The sequence below is a fragment of the Astatotilapia calliptera genome, chromosome 17 (genome assembly GCF_900246225.1).
Source record: "Astatotilapia calliptera chromosome 17, fAstCal1.2, whole genome shotgun sequence".
NCBI classification, from domain to species: Eukaryota; Metazoa; Chordata; class Actinopteri; order Cichliformes; family Cichlidae; genus Astatotilapia; species Astatotilapia calliptera.
Window position 1 is genome coordinate 32,299,529 of NC_039318.1, and position 20,234 is coordinate 32,319,762.

The following is a 20,234-nucleotide window of genomic DNA, read 5'->3' on the forward strand; positions in this document are numbered from 1 at the left end:
ACTTTGTTTTTTTAATTGATATTGCTTTTTAGATTTCACCGGGTTAGCAGTACTTGCCTTGATTGTCCCAATGAAGTGGCACTGCAGTGGCATAATGGTACCAGCAATCATTCAGGACGCAAAGTTAGGCTCAGGTCCAACATCAGCCAATGCTAATGCCCTTATACTTAGCATAGGGTACCTGGGCAGTGGTTTAGCCTGCCTCCATTACTGCTGCACGGCTACAAGCCACTTTATAACCCGTCTTCTCATTGTCATGGCATATATGACTGGACTGATGGCCTATCTGTTAAATTTTGTTGTTGATCCAAGCTGCAGATAGAACTAAAAATGTTATTTTGATTGCAATGGTAATTAGTGGTCTTTGTGAGTAGAAAACCTGAATAACAAGCCAGAGAGAAATGAGACAACAGTTTCTAGTTTGATGCATTAAAAACGTATTTCTCTTGGGAAAGACAACACACACAAACATACAAACTCACAACAGACTAGTAGACACTGTTAAATAAATCACTGGTGTTGCAATAAAAGGAAATAGAAACTTTCCATGCTCCGCTTTTGCTTCCCGCTGTGCACGCATTAACATTTCACTGCTAAGGCAGCAGATAAATCAGATTACATGTGTTCATACTGCAAATTATGCCCAGAACTTTCAGATAAAGCCTCCCACATTAATGAAATCCTCAAAAGAGTAAATCAACTTAAAACCCCCCAAAAAACAACAACTTTTTGCTTAGTTACCTCACATCCTACCGTTATGCAAGTGTGATTAAAGGGGTAGTGAATTTCCGAGTACAGGTGAGGTGTCCTTTAGATTTTCCTGTTATTAAAAAAAAAAAAAAAAAAAAATTACATCACGTTTCAAAATTAAAATTAATTGCCTTACATATGCAAAGCTCAGGTTTTATATATTTAAACCTCTGTTGTTTACCCTATATCAACCAATGCTCTTGATGTTTGATTGTGCTAAAATGAGCAGGAGCATGCACTTCGTTTGCACATCTTTGCACTTGTATACCCACTGATTGGCACCTTCAGCAGTCAAAGGTTACTCACAGAGCCTTTGAATAAATACTTTTCTTCTCCCTGGAAACATACTAAGAATTCAACATATTAATTTGCTGCTGTTAAGTCTAAAAAAGAAAGCATTTTTGTTTTGACGCAGTCTGGGCTGTTCTATTTTTGGACTCAATATCACGTCCATGTGTTGTTGTTTGACAGCTAAAGACAAGGGAGAGAAGAAACTGTTTGGCTACTCCTTTGTTCCTCTGATGCAAGAGGACGGAAGGACTCTGCCAGATGGCACCCATGAGCTCATTATCCATAAGGTAAGACCTGCATACCCTCACCATCTACTGTAGGCTTTGACTGGGGGGGGAGTACCAAATCAATTTTAACCTCTTCTTGGCAGGATATTCGTTTTTGGCTTATATATAGTGTATATAGTTTTTACTGCAGAAACCTTCACAGTGTTGTGTAGGTTCATCTAAGATTGTGATATCTTAAAAAAAAGATATCATCTCATGTCCATCAGTAGATTGTAGCTTAGCCGTGATCTTAACTGAACCTGTTGATTGTTTTGCATCTCACAGGTGCTGTCAAGGATAATTTGGATGGGATTGTGCCCTGTATATGATTACGTGAATCATTGTCTCTAAATGGCAAATTGTGAGAGTCTTTTATGATACAGTTAAGAGCCACCGGCCACCAAACAGCTCGCATCACTCAATTACAGGGTTGCACGCCAGTGAGTAATGTCCGCTTACATAACATTGCCAAGCTGTGAGGTTGAATTTAACCAGGCGTAAGTGTTGCTGTATTTCTGTTTGTTAGTCTGCATCTCTTTATTTAGATTCACCTTTTCTCCCTACGTTTTAAGCGACTCACAGGTTTGTCGTATCAAAGGTCTGAAACAAGTAAAATGACCAGTATCCCCAGTTAAAAGCTGCTGCAATGCTGTCTTGGGTGTAATTCGGAATAATTGCAGACTAGATGCTTTTCCTCAGCTGCAGGCGAAGGGTGTGTCCAGTTCTGTGGAAGGAAAAGAAACATGAGTGCATTCATGCATTTTATTGGCAGTAAGGGGTCCAAAAATATGATGTATTTATTCTATGATTATCTATGGTTTAGTTCAACAGTGTATAAACACAAAGAAAAATGCTATTTTCTTTGTACTTTTTCATGTCAGGTTGCAAGATTTAGTCTTACCAAACCCCAGGTTTTGAGCCTGCTGGTTTTAGTGGACTGCTTTCTTTTTCCTGTGTGTCTCCACCATAGAGGGGGGTAAAGGCCCATTGTAATGCCAGATGAAAGTTGCTGAAAAGCTCAATGAAACTGCATGGCCTAGTTTCTCCTCAGGCCTAAAATAGACACACAGGAGCAGTCCAAACTCTTTGGTAGCTTTGGAGCTCAAACAGCTTCAGATGTAGGACTGCATGTTAAATCCATAACACAAGACAATCTAATTTCAGTCAAGACCTCTTCAGTAAAAAGAAGACTGTCTTTTGTTTTTTTACCTTCATAAACAGTAATTTATCTATGCCTCTGTTTAAGCAATTTCCCCACATAAGAGGGTGAGGAAGGAGAGCAGCAACAAGATTCTTGGTACCAAGCAGACCAGGCCTTAATGACAACAGATATAACAGTGGAATCAGACACAACATGAAAAGAAGGGTCTGATTCAGAGGTTGGTTGCAAAGGAGCTTGCAGAGGCAGTTGGTGAAGTCACACATATTGCTTCAACAGTTGGGGGTTTCTGATGGTTCAGAGATTTACAAGGAAAGCTAATAACACTTTTGTTCGGAAACGAGCCTATTTCTAACTTCAATATATGACAGGATGATTAGCCACCATGAGGATCAACTTCTCCTTTATTTTGATGTTGGATGACAAGTTAAAGAGCAACCACCTACCTCTCACAAAATATTTACAGACATGATTAGGCCCTGAAACGAGCACTGAAGCTTTTGAATAGACAAAAATGTAAACTATTTACTATTGCAAGTAAAGCAAAGCGATGGATCTGCTGGTCAGTTATCGGGCAATACAGGTCATTACTTAGTTCAAATGAATGCAAAGAAGGAGTATTAAAGCCTGAAAAGATGCCTGTGTGAATCCTCCTTACTCATCCTTTCAGGCTCAATATGACTGATGTAGATTCCACCCAAGATCTTTGATGTGGTATGCCCAAATATTATCTTTTTGAAAAGTAATTAGAAAAATCATCCACCTTTTCCTGTATCTCCCCTCGTTCTCTGTTTTTAATCGGACACACTGAGGGTTCAAACTGGCATTTGAACCCTCAGTGTTGCATTCTTCTGCTCTTGTCCAAAACATATGCCAGTGGCAGCTCAAAAAAGTTGTGCTTTATTTTTTTTGCTTGGTTTCCTTGCAGTGCGAGGAGAACACCAGCTTGGCTGACTGTTCACGCTACCTGAAGCAGCCGTTCTCCAAGCCCAACCTGCCGTCTAACAATCAGACGCTGAAAGGAACCAAGGAATCTTTCTGGATCACCAGCTTCCTCTGCTCCACCAAGCTCACGCAGAACGGTAAACAAGACTCAGGCATCGACATTTGGGTCGCTTGCCTGCTGAACTGTTTTTGGCCGCCACACTTTTACAGATTTTAATTGGGAGTTTAGTTGTGCAGCACTTCACTAGCTGGTTCTGTGTACTTCTATAGATCAGCGAGTGTTACAAAGAATGCAATCAGGGCTTCAAAAGAGGCTGAAGAAAATGTAGAAATGCCATATGTTAAGGGAAGTCAAAGAGATGGGTTCTGTGCAAGTGTTGAACTGATGTTCCCCTCCCTAGTGCGCGAACAAACCAGTGAATATGCAAGGTGGTAGGAACGGCTTCTGATCTGCAAAACTCACTAATGAACTAATAAGTCCTTATGCTTTTGGGTTTGGGATTTCAGCATGGCTAGAAGACTAAGTCAGTGTTTGAATAGAAACTTTAAAGTTACAAGCATAATTCAGTTGCAACGCTCTTTGTTTATTTATCTTTTGAGATGCATTTTAAGACAACCAAAATCAGTAATGTAACAACACAAACAGAATTTTGAGTCTAAAATTGCAAAAAGACATTTCAGGTTCAACAGAGACAGCTAAAAGACTTTCTTCTTGAAGCTTATGTTTTATTCATGCGTATGTCTGGGGAATCCTGCACAGGAAAATGGCTTTTTATCTCCCTCATCCTGCTGCACTTGAAAATGTCATCATTTGTTTGGATACGTTGGGGGCTTTGGGGCTATAATTGAAGGGCCTGATGATGCTTTGTGATGTGAGATGCACGCAGCTCTCATAATCCTCATAATCCTGTGTTGTTGTTGTTGTTTTTTTTTTTTGATCTTGATCTTGATCATCTTGATCTTGTCACTGTTTGTAAGTCATGTGTCTTTTTGCATCTTACCCCTCCTTGTTGTCTTCCTTCAGGTGATATGCTGGACCTGTTGAAGTGGCGAGCCCACCCTGAGAGGATCAACGACAGCTTATCAAAGCTGAAGGAGATCGATGGCTCGGAGATTGTCAAAGTAGGCCAGCAGACAGACTCTCGTCCATGATTTGGCCCTGCCTTTTCTTGCCTTGTTCAATTCAATTCAATTTTATTTATATAAAAGTGCCAAATCACAACAACAGTCACCTCAAGGCGCTTTATATTGTACAGTAAAGCTCACTGTTAAGAATGAAGTGTCACTGTTTTATTTCAATCAAAATGTATTTAAAGTTCAGGTTGAGGAAATGAAAGCCTGTTTTGTACTTCTCTAACAGTTTCTCCAGGACACCTTGGACACCCTCTTCGGGATTTTGGATGAAAGCTCCCAGAGATATGGACTTAAGGTGTTTGATTCACTGGTAAGTCAGTTGTCCAAATGGCTCAGTCGTGTCGCAGATTCTTTTTTGTGTGTGCGCATTCTCAGTTTTTCTTCACATCAGGAGCCATCTGATAGTGTTTGAGTCAACAGTAAGAGCAGATACACAAACTCCAAGAGAAAGATCTAGTGATGTAACGCTTCAGAGCTCGCTGAAGCAATCTCAACCTGGTCATGCTGCACTGAGCTGATAGTGTGAGCCCGGAGATCGATCTCTTTCTCTCTTTCTTTCTGTCTCTGTCTCCTCATGTCTCTCTCTCTCCAAATCAGTTTCACACTGACACACAAGCACACTTTCTCCTCTCACTTTGGCGTTATCAGTGATGAAAAGGTCTAGTGGGCCGCTGTAGCCATCAGGTTTTCTTTATGTTGCTCGAGATCAATCAAACAGGTTGGACGAATGGACTTGTGCTCTGTGGCTGGACAAGCTCAGATCATACAACAAGCTGCAGACATGAAGTGATGGGTTTTTAAAAATATTTCTAGAGATTTGTGTGCAGCATGTAAATACGCTTCTTTTTAATCTCGTAGCCTCATATGAAAGGCACAATTTTACATTCATGCATCTTAGATAAAACTTTATTAAAATACACAGAATTCTTTAGGGTTTTTTAAGCGATATGCCAACATGATTTTTTTTTTTAAGTTGTCTTCTCTGTTTACTCTAGGTCCATATCATCAACCTTCTCCAGGACAGCAAATTCCAGCACTTTAAACCAGTCATGGACACCTACATCGAAAGCCACTTTGCTGGAGCTTTGTCCTACAGGTATGTGATGTTTTAGCATTCACTTGTAACAAATGCTGCAGATTTTCAAGGCTACATCACAGAACCACACATTGTATTCTAATAAGATATCACAAGAGGTAGGCTGGACAAGAGAGTCCAACCTACGTCAATGCTGAGAGGCAGCTTTGCTCAGTCATGTGCTTTGATAGAAGATTGGATGAAATGCTTATGGTGCCCCCTGGTGGATGAAAAGTGAATTAGAAAATTGTGCTCACTTTTGTCTCCCTGGATTTCATTTCTCCTCCATCACACACCTGCTGTTCTCACCTCACCAGTTGTTTCTTTCAGTCTGTACCCATTTCTGTCTTCTGATATTTTTGTTAAACTTTCTTTTGTAAGCACACACACCACTGCCACATTTCTAGAAGTTCTAAACAGGAAACAAAGATACTTAAAGAGTACTCTCATAAGTACTCAATGCCATATGTGTCAGAAGCGCACCGCTGGATGAAGATGATCTCTTGAGTTGAAGAGTTTAATTTCAAAGTTCGACCGTTTAAAGCAGCAGTAAAAAAAACTGAAACAGATTACAAGTGGGTGGGTGGCTAGGAGCTTTTATTACTCTTGTCAGCCCGCAGTTTCATGATTATTACACATGGCTGTAGTATTGTATTGATGAATTAATGTGACCAGAGTTCATTTAAATAATGGACGATAGACTGTTACATTTTAAAACATAACACTGTCTCATCTATATTTGCCAAATCCAGTGAGAGAAGCAATGCAGCTAGTGGTAACTAGTTGTACGGTGTGTGTGTGTGTGTGTGTGTGTGTGTGTGTCTCTCCTCCAGGGACCTGATCAAAGTGCTGAAGTGGTACGTGGACCGCATTGTTGATGCAGAGCATCAGGATCACATACAGCAGGTGCTCAAGGTGAGGCACGCACAAAGACAGCCAGGCCAGTATTTCAAACTGTAAATGCAGCTGCCTTTATCGATACACAAATACACCCATGCACACAATGACACCATCCACTGCCACTCCTGCTAATTCATACGTTCTTCTACCATTTGTTATCCCCCACCTGTGTCTATTACACTGCATGCAATTTTAATGAGCAGAAGCACAGTGCCTCTAGTGTTGGGAATCCTCATCACATTTTTCTAATGACTCATGCAGACACACTGTCAGTGGAGCACATTGCGGCACCCAAACTGTGGCTCCTCGTTTAACATTCACAGAATAGATTCTGCACCAGAAGTGAAATGGTAATCTGTAGTGCAGTAAATAATGAATAAGCGGTACAGTGCAGATGTGCTTGCAGGCTTTTCCACGTAGAAGCAGACAAGAGAATCTCTTTTGACGGGTTTAATTGCGTATCTAACATGTCGATGTGCTTATCTTTAGGCACATTCCTTTTTTAATAAAAAGCAAAGCGGATCACTGTCAAAAAACTGCTATATTATAAATGAGCTCAATAAAAATAAAATTAAAGGTTATCATGAATAAAATTGTTTTATTTATTTAAATTCATGTATTTCAAGACTTTGCCATAGACTGTATATTAAAGGCGTTGGTAGTCACATCAATGTCAGCTATTGCTTTTGAAGCTTCAAGATGGGCATTTTACTCAGTGTTGTTGTTTGTTGTTTTGTACCCACAAATGACCTAATTTGGAAAAATAAATCATGTAACTGCTAGCATGATTTATGCTATCAGAGAGACACAGATACCTGCTGCCATGTAAGTCAACTTATAAATAAAATAAAACTTTTACTCACTTTAGAAACTGGAGCATGGGCGTCTTTGACAGTATGTTGGTACAATTAAATAAGCAGCCATGTTATTTGTCAGGTAATTGCATTAAACCTCTTCCACGGGACATACAGTCGGAGAGATCCAGTTCAGTGACTTACATTAATTGAGGGGATCTCCGAGCAGATGGCTAAAGGCACCAACTTGTTATTCAAAGCAGCCGCTCTATTAATTGTCCAGAGCTTTAAGCCCTTACAGTTACAGTTGGATACAATACAAAAGATACAATTTAAACTGCTGAGGTGTGTGGAAATTTGCTCCTACGTTCCTTGAAAGAACAAATTGGCATCCAAAGTTCTTTTTGTATTCCAGTAGCTTTAGTGATCTCCCTCCATGAATTTGTTGACATATGTGAGCCCTATATTGATGCTATCATTATTATTGCTTTTAATAAGTAGGCGATTGTTCGATGCGATGCGCAGTTAGCCACATTACTTTATTGCATCGGTTATATCTAAGGAGGTTCACGCTAGCTTACACCGTAAGTTATGGTATTTGGTTTCAGAGGGGTTTGTGGTTATGGTGTACATCTCCCACTGAAGCATAAATCTCCACCCTGACTGTAAATCTGTCTACTACTGTTTTTAAATTGGGCACCCTCACATTAACATCTGTGAGTACTGGACAGCCTCAAGTGGCCCTTGAAATCACAATGCCAGAGTGACTTATTTGTTTTGTTTCAATTTATTTCTTCATGCTTGACTCAAAAACTCAAAATGATGAATTCATTATCAGAATTGCTTGAATAGTCTGGTACTTTTGACTTTGAGATAAATAAAATAATAAGAGATTGGATGAAATTCATCAGGACAAAATGTACGAATTCTCTATTGTCTGACAACTTTCCCTGGAAGGAACTTTTGTGCTTTTTTCCATCAGGCGGCAGAAGACAAATTCTTTTTTCCTTTTTTCCTCTTTCCTCTCAGGCCAGCGAGTACATTTTTAAGTACATCATCCAGTCCCGTCGGCTCTTTTCGCTCGCTACAGGAGGCCAGAATGAGGAAGAGTTCAGAGTCTGCATTCACGAGTTGTTCATGTCCATCCGCTTCTTCCTCTCGCAGGAGAACAAAGGCACCACGCCCGTCGCACAGACACAGGTGTGTATGGGCTTGTGTGAAAAATCAGTGACAGGCATGAGCGTATCTTAAGATCTTTGCAGCTTTGTCATACATGCGCCTGATTGTGTGAATCTGAATGTGAAAATGTGCGCCACTTGATGTTTTCTTTCTCAGGGGCTCCTGTTGATGCAGTTGTGAAAGGTGAGAAATTGGCTGTAATTGAATTTCATGCTGCCAGAGGGTTTGGAGGCAGAACAGGGATTTCTGTGGCAGGTTTTCCTTAATCAGTGGGAGGTCTGCACAGCAGGGCAGCTGCCTTCACTGATTTCAAAGAAGACCAAAACAAAACAAGCTAAAGACCCCAAAGATAATCCTAATTACACACCAGAAACAGATGCTTGTGCAGTGGTGTATTTGTGCACTCTTTTGTTTTTTGGTTTTTTGTGGGGAAAAAAAACTGTTTTTTTTTCCTGTGGTACATATGTTGGTGCTGTGGTGTCCATCTGATCTTATGTCTTCTTTATCTGGGATAATCCAGTTAAATTTCTCATATTTTCCTATATTTTTTAGTGTTCACCTCACCCACACAAAATCTAAACATGTCTTTTCTTTTAGAAGCCATAATGAACTACACATTTTTGCAAAAACCTCACTTTTAATCTTCAAGAATCAGATTGCTGTTGCAACTTGAACTATTCCAGCTGCGCTCTGTCCATGCTCTGTCTGAAAACCTCTGTTTTAGTCCCCCACTGACTTCTGATCTGTATTCTCAACACAACAATAGCAGTGGGAGAATGCAGGTCGGGCTAATACTAATCCCACTTAATCTGTAACATCTAGCACACACACGCCAGCATACACAAATACATACACACTCAAAAACATAAGCAGCAAACCCATATACAGATAGGCAAACTGTTTCCTGCACATATGGAATTTATCATGTGCAGAACAACTTGAGATTGGCAATTTGGTATTTAACTGTCACTCCTGTTTTAGATTTTATACTGTTAAGTAAAAATGCAAAAAAACAAAACATGATTTGAACATATTTTTTGATATAATTATGCTTATTTAATGCAAAAATTAGATATGCTGCATTCTAAAATTAGTAAACACACTGTGATTACTCAGAAAAGCTACTTCAGTTGGGCAGTTACGGCCCCTGTTGCCTTATTTAAATGGATAAAACATCTTTTCTTCAAAGAAAACATCTTTGACAGTTGCTGGAAAACAAAACAGCATTTGTCTTCTGCCAGAATGTCCCAGAGAAGAAGAACGTTAGTGTTACAAAAAGAGAGACTCAAAGGGAGATATTTAGTCCTTTTTTTTCTCAACTATTCAATGAGAAACTGACAAAACCTGACAGGAAGAAGGAGAATCTGACAGCCAGCTACAAACAAGTGATGGGCAGCAATCCTAGCTGTCCTTCAGCTTAATCCACGTAATCCGTGCCTGCCAGAGTTCTGACTAAATCCAAGTGGGGCCAGTGATTCAGGGCAGAATAGTAAATATTTACCTCTGTTTACTAAATAAAACAGCTGTCTAGAAACATAGTATGAATATTAAGAAGAGTATGCAGCAGTACAGTCGCTTCTTCTTGAGTCAGTTCTTATCGGTTGAGCTGAGCTGCAGGGCATCTTCACAGTGTCATTAGGATGTAGCTTCTTTATTATGCTACTTACATCATTAAAGTTAGTGAAAGATGTATGGTAAAATATTTACTGCATATACATCTATAGGAACACTCTCATCATGGTTTTCAGCACAGTGATTCCATGCCTGGAGAAAGCATTTAAACAAGAATGAGCTCCACCTGTTGCACCTGCACCTGTTATTGAACATTCCCTCTTTATGCGCAGGCCGTGTTCCTCCGAACATTTCCGGCAATTTACGGCGAGCTGTTGAAGATCTTCACTGTGCGCGAGGTGGCCGGTTTCGTCAGGGAGACTCTGGGCAGCCTGCCTACCACCGTCCATCCTGACTGCCCCCTGGAGGCCGTCAAACTGCAGTGCATTGCCAAGACTGTGGAAAGCCAGCTTTACATAAACCCAGGTAAATACTAGTAGGACAAAAAGCATTTATTCACAGCATTTGGAACATGATCACAACTCTTTAGCTCTGCAGTCCCATTTGAGAACACACCTTAGCTAATTGTTACCCTGCAGTGAGCCAAATTCCAAGTTATTAAACTGTTCTTAATAAAGGGTTTACACTGAAGCAAATTACTGTGTCAATTTTTTATTTGCAACACGCTCCCAAAGGCTGCATGTAGCAGGGAAAAAACATCCCTCATGCAAATCATATGAATGTCATACAAGATTTTCATTAGTTCCAGTCAATAATGTTTCAACTGAGCATGAAAGCAGAGCAAGACATTATGGCCCCGCGGAGAAATGAGTGTAGAAAATTTTCTTAGTTGTTCCCGTTCTGTTATTTCTACTTCATTAAGTCTTTGATGTGTTTGTGCTGTAGATTCACGATGCATCCTGTTGCCGGTGGTGCTTCGAGTGCTACAGGCCCACATGCAGGAGCAGAGAGACCTGGTCATGTGTGCCCAGATCCTCTCCAGCATGCTTTCTCTAATCAAGAAGGAGGAAAATGGCACTGCGGTGAGTATTACACTCATAACTGAGAGCCATTAGTCAGGCCCCCCTGCTTCCTTAAAGAAACACTGCAGTGTTTTGGGAAATACACTGGCTTTCTTACTGATGAGGAAACTGAGACAGCTGGTTAACTGAGCTTAGACTAAAAAGCTCAGGTAATGAAATCCATCTAAAGCATATTTCAAGCTCAAAACCCAAATTTGTTTAATCTCTTAAAAGCTTATAGCTGTCTTTAGAATTTCTTTCTTTTTGTTTTATTGATTAATAAAAAACAGTTTCAGGTTTTTATTAAATGTTAGTGCCAGAAAGAAATCCCTGGCCTGGCCTGACTAGAGCCTTTGCTTTTAGTTTTTTTAAATTTGGCCAGTCAACTCCTTGCACTTACATCCCTGGATGCTGGAGGTCCCACTGGCCATTTGCACCTGTCTGCATCCCACTATTTCAGTAGACTTCAGTAATGCAGAGAGCAAACGTCCAATTAAACTCAGAGATTGAACAGTGGCTTTCGGTGTAAGATCGCTCCTTCCGAGCCTAATGATGGCACCGTTTGCCACATTGGGATCCTTGTGACTTCATCCTCTTTCTCAAATTTAAATTCAAGATGAAAGGTTGCCTTTCTCTTAGAATGAAGGAGATCCCATGAGCTCAGGGGGAGGAACTTAAAGGTGATATCTGCCAGTTCACCTGAAAGACAAAACGCAGACTTAACAATGTGGTGTATGCTGTGCAGTGCAGCGAGGAATGCCCAGACCTCTACATTGGAGAGACCAAACAGCCACTTCACAAGCGCATGGCACAACATAGAAGAGCCACCTCCACAGGACAAGACTCAGCAGTCCATCTGCATCTTAAGGATAAAGGTCACTCTTTCGAGGATGCCAATGTTCACATTTTGGACAGAGAGGACAGATGGTTTGAAAGAGGAGTGAAAGAAGCCATCTATGTCCACTGTGAGCGACCATCTTTGAACAGAGGCGGTGGTTTACGACACCAACTCTCTGCCATCTATAATCCAGTTTTGAGATCCCTTCCCAGACGCCTTAACGCCCACTCACATCCTGGGCCAGCTGACCTCAGGAATTCGCATGATAAGGTGGGGCCAGGTTTCACAATGAACTCATCCGAAACTCTGGCTGATTGGGACCCACACCCAGTTTCACACTTTGGCTCAGGCGATTAGAGGATCATCAGGGGGTCCTTTTGTCCCTCTGTGGGGGGAAACTCCCACTAGGTTTATATCTGGGACTCTCCACCATTTGACTTTAGAACTGAAGAAGCTTCTCGGATGAGAGGTGAAACGTCTTCAAGCAACTTAAAGAAGTCCAGACGCTTTTCTTTGCAAGCTCCTTTGACTATCTGCCAGTTTGTTGCTTTTGATGGATTGCATCACGACTCAAAGACGCACAACAGTATTCTTCTCACCTGACTTTGAACAAGAATTTTTTAAGTCATTGCAGTCATTCATCAAATCATTGTGCTGTTGCATAAAGATCTGGTTACGCTTTAACATGTGGTGTACAACTAAAGGCGTAATTCCTACAACTAAGTGCTGATTCAATGGAAATTAAATGGAACTTTAATTACTTGAAATTACAATGAAATTATATTTACCTACAAATAATAACAATTTCATGGTAATTTTGAAGACAAACAAGAAAAAATAAAAGACCATCAAAATTTGCAGACCTGTGCTTTTCCATGAAAATTATGAAGAAGTTACATAATAATGACGACTATTTATACAATGCTTGAAATTACTTGCGGTATAACTTTTATTTCCTCTCGTGTAAAATACCTGAAGTTATGTGTTACTTAAAATGACTTACAGACTACCGAAATGTTCTTGCAGTATACCAAGTTCTTTGTTTCCTGTAAAAATCTGACTTGTCACCCCCTTATTCTAGTGCATACACCGTTAAGTACTTGTAGGTAAATTTAAAGACATTGTAACTTCAATAAATAACACCATTTAATCACTCGGGAATTACAGCCTCAGTTGCATGTCTTATTATAAAGTGTTAGCAAATATCCCTGGCTCCTCCAAGTCATAGAATAATAACTTTTTGAAATCATAAATAATATGGTGTAATCGCTTCATAGAAACTTGTGCAGTTGCAATCAATTCCTGATATTTTCAAGAATCTGCATGACAGTATCCCTCCCATTATATCTCCCAAAATAATTAAAGAAAGTCAACACCACAGGAATCAGTCCTACACCAGTATCGTTGCCAGTACACTGCAATAGCAGATTGCTTTGTTGCGTGTATATGGTCAATTAGTCTTGGTAACCGGGACACTGGCAGCAGTGCAGTCCAGTAATGAGAGCCATCAATTTAGCAATGGACGCTGTCAAAGCGGCAGTCACTTTGAGCTGTGTATGTGTATTTGTGTGATTTGCCTGTCTGTGTGTACCTGCTCAGGTTGCTGGGCTTTTACCGGTCCCTGCAAAGGAGGCAGCTAGTGGAAGAGGCAGCCAGAAAAACACATACACAAATGCGTGCACACATGAGCACCCACTGGCACCATATCTAAAGGGAAGTGACAGCAGTGGCAGTCAATGTGCCAGTGAGGCTCCTTCTCATTATCACTCTTTCCAAGACCTGTCTGTCTTGTCAGGGGTAGAGACTAGAGAGAAACACACACACACACACACACACACACACACACACACACACACACACACACACACACACACACACACACACACACACACACACACACACACACACCAGTTTATTCACTGCTCTATTTGAGTTTCTTTTCATCTTTAACTGCCTCTACGTCTTTTGTATTCTACCTTCTCCTATTCGTTTCCATTCTCCTCTCTCTTTTTTAAGTTATAGTCTCAAAATGTTCTGCATGGCCCTGAAACGTCTTATTAGTCCACATTCTGGTGCAAGACTCATTAAAACTGATGAAAATAGAATTACAGGGTAGCGGTGGCAGGGCGGGGAGGGGTGTAGACGTTGGCTCGGAGGCAGAATGGTGTCAGTTGTTGAATCCGGTTGAGTGTTGTGCTAGCAGAACAATGCCAGGTAACTTTAAGAGGACATAAGTGCACAGATGGAGTCTGTTTGAATTTTAGTGACTCTTACGTTCAAGATTCACATTTTTTTTTCTTTCTATTCTAAATGCTAATACTCTCTCTCTCAAGGTAATGTGGTACTTTGATATGTGATTCATTCTCACATGGGTGTGTTTTCTTTTCCCTCTCAGGAGCTTGTGGTGTCTGAGGAAGTGGAGCTAATTGTGGAAAGCCTGCTGGGAGTTTTACTGAGGACTATCTTGGAAATTAGCAACCGGCCCCAGCCTGCTGGAACCTCCATGAGACTACAGTTCCAGGATGTCACTGTATGTGTGTTTTACTGTGTGTGTGTGTGTGTGTGTTTGTAAGCTAGCTTACTGCTATAAATGCCAGAACTTGACAATATGTAGAAGCGTAATTAGATTAATAAACATAGTTTCTGGAATGGCGGAAATGGTGAGGTGGATGACAATGTGATCATCATTGTCTGATGAAGGAAGGTCAAGGAAACTCTTAAAAATCCTGTTAACATAAGTACAATTCTTACTAGTTCCACTATTATTTTCAAAGCACAATAGATCTTATTTTTTGAACTCATTTCTTCTCCAAAAGGACAGAAAAATAAAAGTTTTCCCTGAATATGCAACAACATTAAAGCTCCATCTTCTCCCTCTCATTATGTGTTGTGTTGTCAGGGAGAATTTGTGGCATGTTTGTTGGCGCTTCTGCGACAGATGAGTGACAAGCACTATCAGAAGCTGCTGCAGGCGTTCAGCAGCAAAGACGACCTGAGGGTAAGACCACTCGATCTTTCTCTCTTTCCCTCCATCCATATCTGTCTGTCTGCAAGTCTAAAAGTAAAAGATTATAATTAATGCCTGTTGATGGTATTACTACAATTTCTACAAATTGTGTAGAATTGGGCAGCAGGAAAAATAAGAGACAGAAAGATATTAAGTTCATGGGTTTACTCTATTGGGAATTAATGTTAACTGAAGTAATGTGCTTTTTGTGAGTTCTATTTCTGATACATGCATCAAAAAAAGTGTAATCAAAAGAGTTTACTAAGTGAACCCTGATGCTGGGTTTGGTGGTAAAACCTAAGTGAAACATGCAGATGAAACCAGATTTACTGCTTTCACATGTGCAGCGCATCTTTCTAGAGGCTCAGACTTTGAGTGTATAATATTATTACAGTTGATAACACAGCACATCCTATCCTATGTACAGACTACATAGTTACATAGTAGATCTGCATTTGCCTTAACACTTGAGAAGTGTTAGGATCAGATATTTGTGTACAGTGTAGTGTCCTTAAATAGAGCTGATATTAACAATTCAGCACCATGGACAGATGCAGAGGAAGTTGTTCTACCTTCATACTAACTCTGAGCAGATTTAATGTGGTTCACACTGGAAAAGAGCCCCTTTTCCATTAGTACCTACTTGGATCAACTCGCCACAGCTCACCACAGGTTTCAGGGTTTTTCATTAGGTCATAGTACCTGTACGGCCAGGGTTCCAAAGCGATCCATGCAGGTTCTAAAATGTGATGTTGTCAGACTGCATGCCACCAATTGGCTGGTCAGTGGTGTCACTCGATGAGTCATAAGAGCATCTTGTTTGTTAATGGAAAATCGGTCGATCCAAGTCTATCTGAGGAGGTACAAATGGAAAAAGGACCTACAGTGAAGTTTTAGGTTGTTTGTTTTCCCACAGAGCGTGCAGAGATAAAGAGAAGTCAAGAAGTAGCTTATAGCTAGAAAATATTAAAATGGCCAACAGAAACATTTCTTTTATATATTTTTAATTATACCTAATATATAATAGGATAGTAAATGGTTGTCAAAAATAAGCTCCATCCCGAATCTTTCTTCTGCAATAACTCTTTACTGAGTAACAAACTTAATGTGCCTTGGTGTTGTTTTGCATGTGTTTGTGTTGCAGGATTTCCTCCTTCATATCTTTACAGTCTTCAGGATCCTAATCCGACCAGAAATGTTCCCTAAAGACTGGACTGTCATGAGACTGGTCACGAACAAGTAAGAACACACACGCAAACAAATCAAGGAAAGCAGGAAGAGGACACGAATGAGGACAGACAGGAAATCAGAGGCTCATGCAGATATGCAGTATGCATCTCACTCACAACTAGTCATTTATTCTGTTTGTGTGCTTTCATCTGCTAAAATATTCAACCTTGGTTCTCTCAGTTAACACTTGATTTTGATCGCACAAAAAGCTTCAGAAGATGGAGATTTGAATGTAGTGTGCTCATTTAATATGAGAGTAAATGCAGTGCTTATCCATCCATATTATTGTCTGGAGGTCACTATCAAGTGGCACAGAGATGATATCATCTAGGAAAAACAAGTAACAGTTGTTTCATAATGAAAAGGTTTTGTCAGACAGAAAAGTGTAACTTAAAAATGTTATGCCTTAGCTATTTATGGTTTTGCCTCTCTGCTCACATTTTCCTTTAGCAGTGCAGAATGGAAATGACAGATTCCCCTCCAAGGTGACACAGTAGTAATCTTCTCCACCTCTTGCTTTCTGCGTCCCTTTTTGTTCTTTTAGTGTCATCATCACAACTGTCCTCTACCTTTCTGACGCTCTGAGGAAAAACTTCCTCAATGACAAGTTTGACTACAAGGTAAGGGAAGTTGGCAGGCTTTGTGTGCGTGTGTGTGTGTGTGTGTGTGTGTGTGTGTTGTCTGAACAGTGCTGCAGTGCTTCAGAAGTCTGAATGTCAAAATAGCTTCAAAAAGTTTGCTGCATTACTTTACTACTGACACACAGGCAGACACATATATAATATGGAAGTTCATCACACATCACAAAAACTGAGACATGGATATAAAATCGACCCAATACTATTATTTAGATGCTTAAGGCAGACTGTGCAGTAGTGAGCTGAAAGCTAAAAAACAGAAGAAAGAACAATAAATATACTTTACACCAACATCAAATACATAATCTGGTTTCAGTATTTTTTCTATATGGTGCTTGACCAGGTACAGTCATGGACTATCTAACAGGCTTGATTTGATCCATTTGGAAACATATAGAAAAAACAGGGTAATTCTAGACCACCAGTGCATTTTGGCTTTTGTAGCGTTTTTAAACTGATTCGTGATGGTTTGTTGTTTTCATAAACATTTTGAGATGTTTGAGTCTAGTGTCTTAAACTAATCAATAGACTGATGGCTGATTTTAGGCCATCGTTTTAATTGTTGCAACTCTCCCCATGAGTAATATAGGTGAAGTATTGCACTCTGTGAGATAATCCCCTCTACATTAGTAGAGGAATGTGATTCAGTCTGAAAATTTTTACACCTAAACATCTGATGTTACCTGACTGTAGCGCAGTGGTGGAGATGTTCTTAAAGATTCAATTCAGAGGCGAAACTGTTGATTTACTCTAGTTGATGGAATAGTCTAATATAGACAAGTAATCTATAAGTGTGATCATCTTCAGCAGAGAGGTATGTGAGTTCTCAAGGTAAAGTAACACATCATCAGCGTATAGGCTTATCCTATGGTCTGTTTTTTCAGTTTGAATTCCTTTAATAGCGGAATTTTGTAGGATTGCTGCTGCTATTGGCTTAATGAAAATGATGTAATCTGAAGATCTGGGAGGCTGTTTGTCCTATCAGTATTGTGTCTGATAGTAAGTTACTGTGTACCCACATGCAGGTAGACACTTTTGTAGGTTAAAGTCAGGAGGTTGTGCACGTTAACAAAGTGATGTTTTTTTTATTGCAGGTGTGGGATTCGTATTTCTACCTGTCTGTAATATTTATCAACCAGCCCTGTCTTCAACTTGAATCCTTCTCTCCCTCCAAGAGAAAGAAAATACTGGAAAAGTAAGTGCTGATTATTTACAAATGCTTGGTATTCTTTGCTGGATGCGTTAGAGCAGTCTGTAATGAGCCACACACCTACTCAACAAGCCGCTCTATCTTGCTCCTCCTGTCTGTCAAGAACCTCAACACAGCTGGACACACACAGTGTACACTCACTCTAATGACTGCTTAACATGCTGTTCTACAGCTTCCATCAGTATGTGCACACATTTTTAACCGCATTTTGTTGTTGTTTTTTTTTATCATGCAGATATGGAGACATGAGGGTGATGATGGGCTGTGAGATCTTCAGCATGTGGCAGAATTTAGGTAAGGTGATAGAGGCCCATCATAGCGCACATCTTATTCCTCAACATGGGCTACACCCATGACGGAGAAAGTTGTTAAGCTCATCGTCCTTCATATGGCATATTCACAAGAGATACTTACTGAGTACTTACTCAATGTTTCCATGCACGGGATCCGTCTCATTGTGCTTTGCAATTCACACCTTTGCTGGATTCCAGCTTGATCATTATATGGATGGATCTGCATGATGTGTAACAACGTGGGCCATCATGCGGACCAAATTCTCATTTATAAATGGCACTACAGCCTCCATAGTGCTCATAAAGGAAAAGAGGCCCAAAAAAAGCTGGAGAGTGTGCAGAAAGAAAAAGAAAAAAGTAAAAGATTTGCTGATGCAGGACCTAAATGTTTGGAAAGAAATTTGTGAAGGGATTTTAACCTAATGACGTACATGGCATATTTGCAGGTACTTATAAGTGCTAGTGTTTGATTTCATTTCAGCAATAGCTGGATCTCTTAAAGTCCTGTGGTTCTATTGAAACTATCTAAATCCTGTTTTTATTTATTCATATTTATTGCTCCTCTGGTGCAAAAGTAGAGCTCTTGGAATCTGTGTGATGCAACAAAGCAAACAACTCTCTGTACTTGAGCTGATGGGATCTAAAAAAAACAAAAAACCCTTTTTTCTTCTTTATACCATTTGTCACCATGGCAACCGACTGGATGCCTTGGTCTCCTTTATGTGGATGCTTTTGTTCTGACTCTGTGATGGATGGATGCAATTTTGTTTTATGGTAATTTCCAACGTACTGTTCAAGTGTGGTTTTTCTCATTTTCAAGTACACTTTGGAACCCCCCCCCCCTCCTTTCTTTTTTTATTTGATAGTAATAATAACGTTACATCTTTCTGCTGAAAATGATGGAATAAACTGTGCACTCGAAGTTGTTTCGTTTTAGCACTTCAGCCAAATTGGAAGGAATTTGTGAAGTGCACTTTATTAGAATCTGTCTAAAAGGGAGGACAGAGGAGAGAAATCCACTTGACCTTTTGAATTCAGACCTGTGTTAGCCAAAGAAAACAAAACATCTGAGGCATTATTTTTTAAAGGTGTAATGTTTGTTTAAATGATTAGAATGGGGGAGTAGCAGAAAACAATCAAAACAGAAAGTTTTGGGGCTTTTGGGAACTTCATGAACTGCTAGAGCAGGATTTATTGCAAAGGTTTTGAAGGAAGACACCTTTCCAGAGTTGGGTAAATTGTCTCTGACATAAAGAATATGCTGTGTGCAGGGATAAAGTGAAAGCCTGACCTCTGTTCCGATCTGTATCTTTCCTCCAGGTGAACATAAGTTGAACTTCATCCCAGCAATGATTGGGCCGTTCCTGGAGGTGACGCTGGTGCCTCAACCTGATCTGAGAAATGTCATGATCCCCATTTTCCACGACATGATGGACTGGGAGCAAAGACGCAGTGGCAATTTTAAGCAGGTACTGCATGCTGCTGTTTCACTGAAATCAATTCACCAACTCAGAACTATTTAATCTTGGCTTTAACTGTTAGTTGCAAAGGTTAATGAAAGCTAAATTCATCCTTGTCATAATCAAAAATAAGCCACATCTATATAACTGGATAATTGGAAATATAACTTGTAATAATTGCAGTGTGTGTGATGTTTAATTTCCTTCTAAAACATTTACATTCATTTATAGCTGGTTTTGTTTATCATTGCTAAATAATAATATTATTTACATTTCTGAAACTTCAGAAACCACAATAATTAGTATAATATATGAACTGAAGCATGTGAATGTGAGAGACAGAGCATTACAGAAAACAACTACTTATGTTTTGTTGCTAAAGGTGGTTCTACAGGCTACTTGGTCATGGCATGTCTTTAGTTTTTCACATAACTGTAAATTCTAACAATTTAACTGTAAAGAAATTGACAGATGGGTGAGATCGATTGGTGT

General features: G+C 39.9%; 1 protein-coding gene across 4 annotated transcripts in view; it reads left to right on the plus strand.

Annotated features, from left to right (window-relative positions):
* The window catches only part of dock4b (dedicator of cytokinesis 4b), a 140,733-nt gene that overhangs the window by 80,079 nt on the left and 40,420 nt on the right, over window positions 1-20,234 (plus strand). For all 4 annotated transcript variants that reach the window (XM_026147369.1, XM_026147372.1, XM_026147370.1 and 1 more), the window contains exons 16-31: window positions 1,222-1,328; window positions 3,395-3,548; window positions 4,436-4,533; window positions 4,772-4,855; window positions 5,541-5,641; window positions 6,454-6,535; window positions 8,344-8,514; window positions 10,338-10,530; window positions 10,951-11,087; window positions 14,300-14,434; window positions 14,804-14,902; window positions 16,056-16,150; window positions 16,686-16,761; window positions 17,874-17,974; window positions 18,225-18,283; window positions 19,603-19,751. In XM_026147369.1, the coding sequence (XP_026003154.1) occupies window positions 1,222-1,328; window positions 3,395-3,548; window positions 4,436-4,533; window positions 4,772-4,855; window positions 5,541-5,641; window positions 6,454-6,535; window positions 8,344-8,514; window positions 10,338-10,530; window positions 10,951-11,087; window positions 14,300-14,434; window positions 14,804-14,902; window positions 16,056-16,150; window positions 16,686-16,761; window positions 17,874-17,974; window positions 18,225-18,283; window positions 19,603-19,751 (1,841 nt within the window). The remainder of the gene's footprint in view (window positions 1-1,221; window positions 1,329-3,394; window positions 3,549-4,435; window positions 4,534-4,771; window positions 4,856-5,540; window positions 5,642-6,453; window positions 6,536-8,343; window positions 8,515-10,337; window positions 10,531-10,950; window positions 11,088-14,299; window positions 14,435-14,803; window positions 14,903-16,055; window positions 16,151-16,685; window positions 16,762-17,873; window positions 17,975-18,224; window positions 18,284-19,602; window positions 19,752-20,234) is intronic.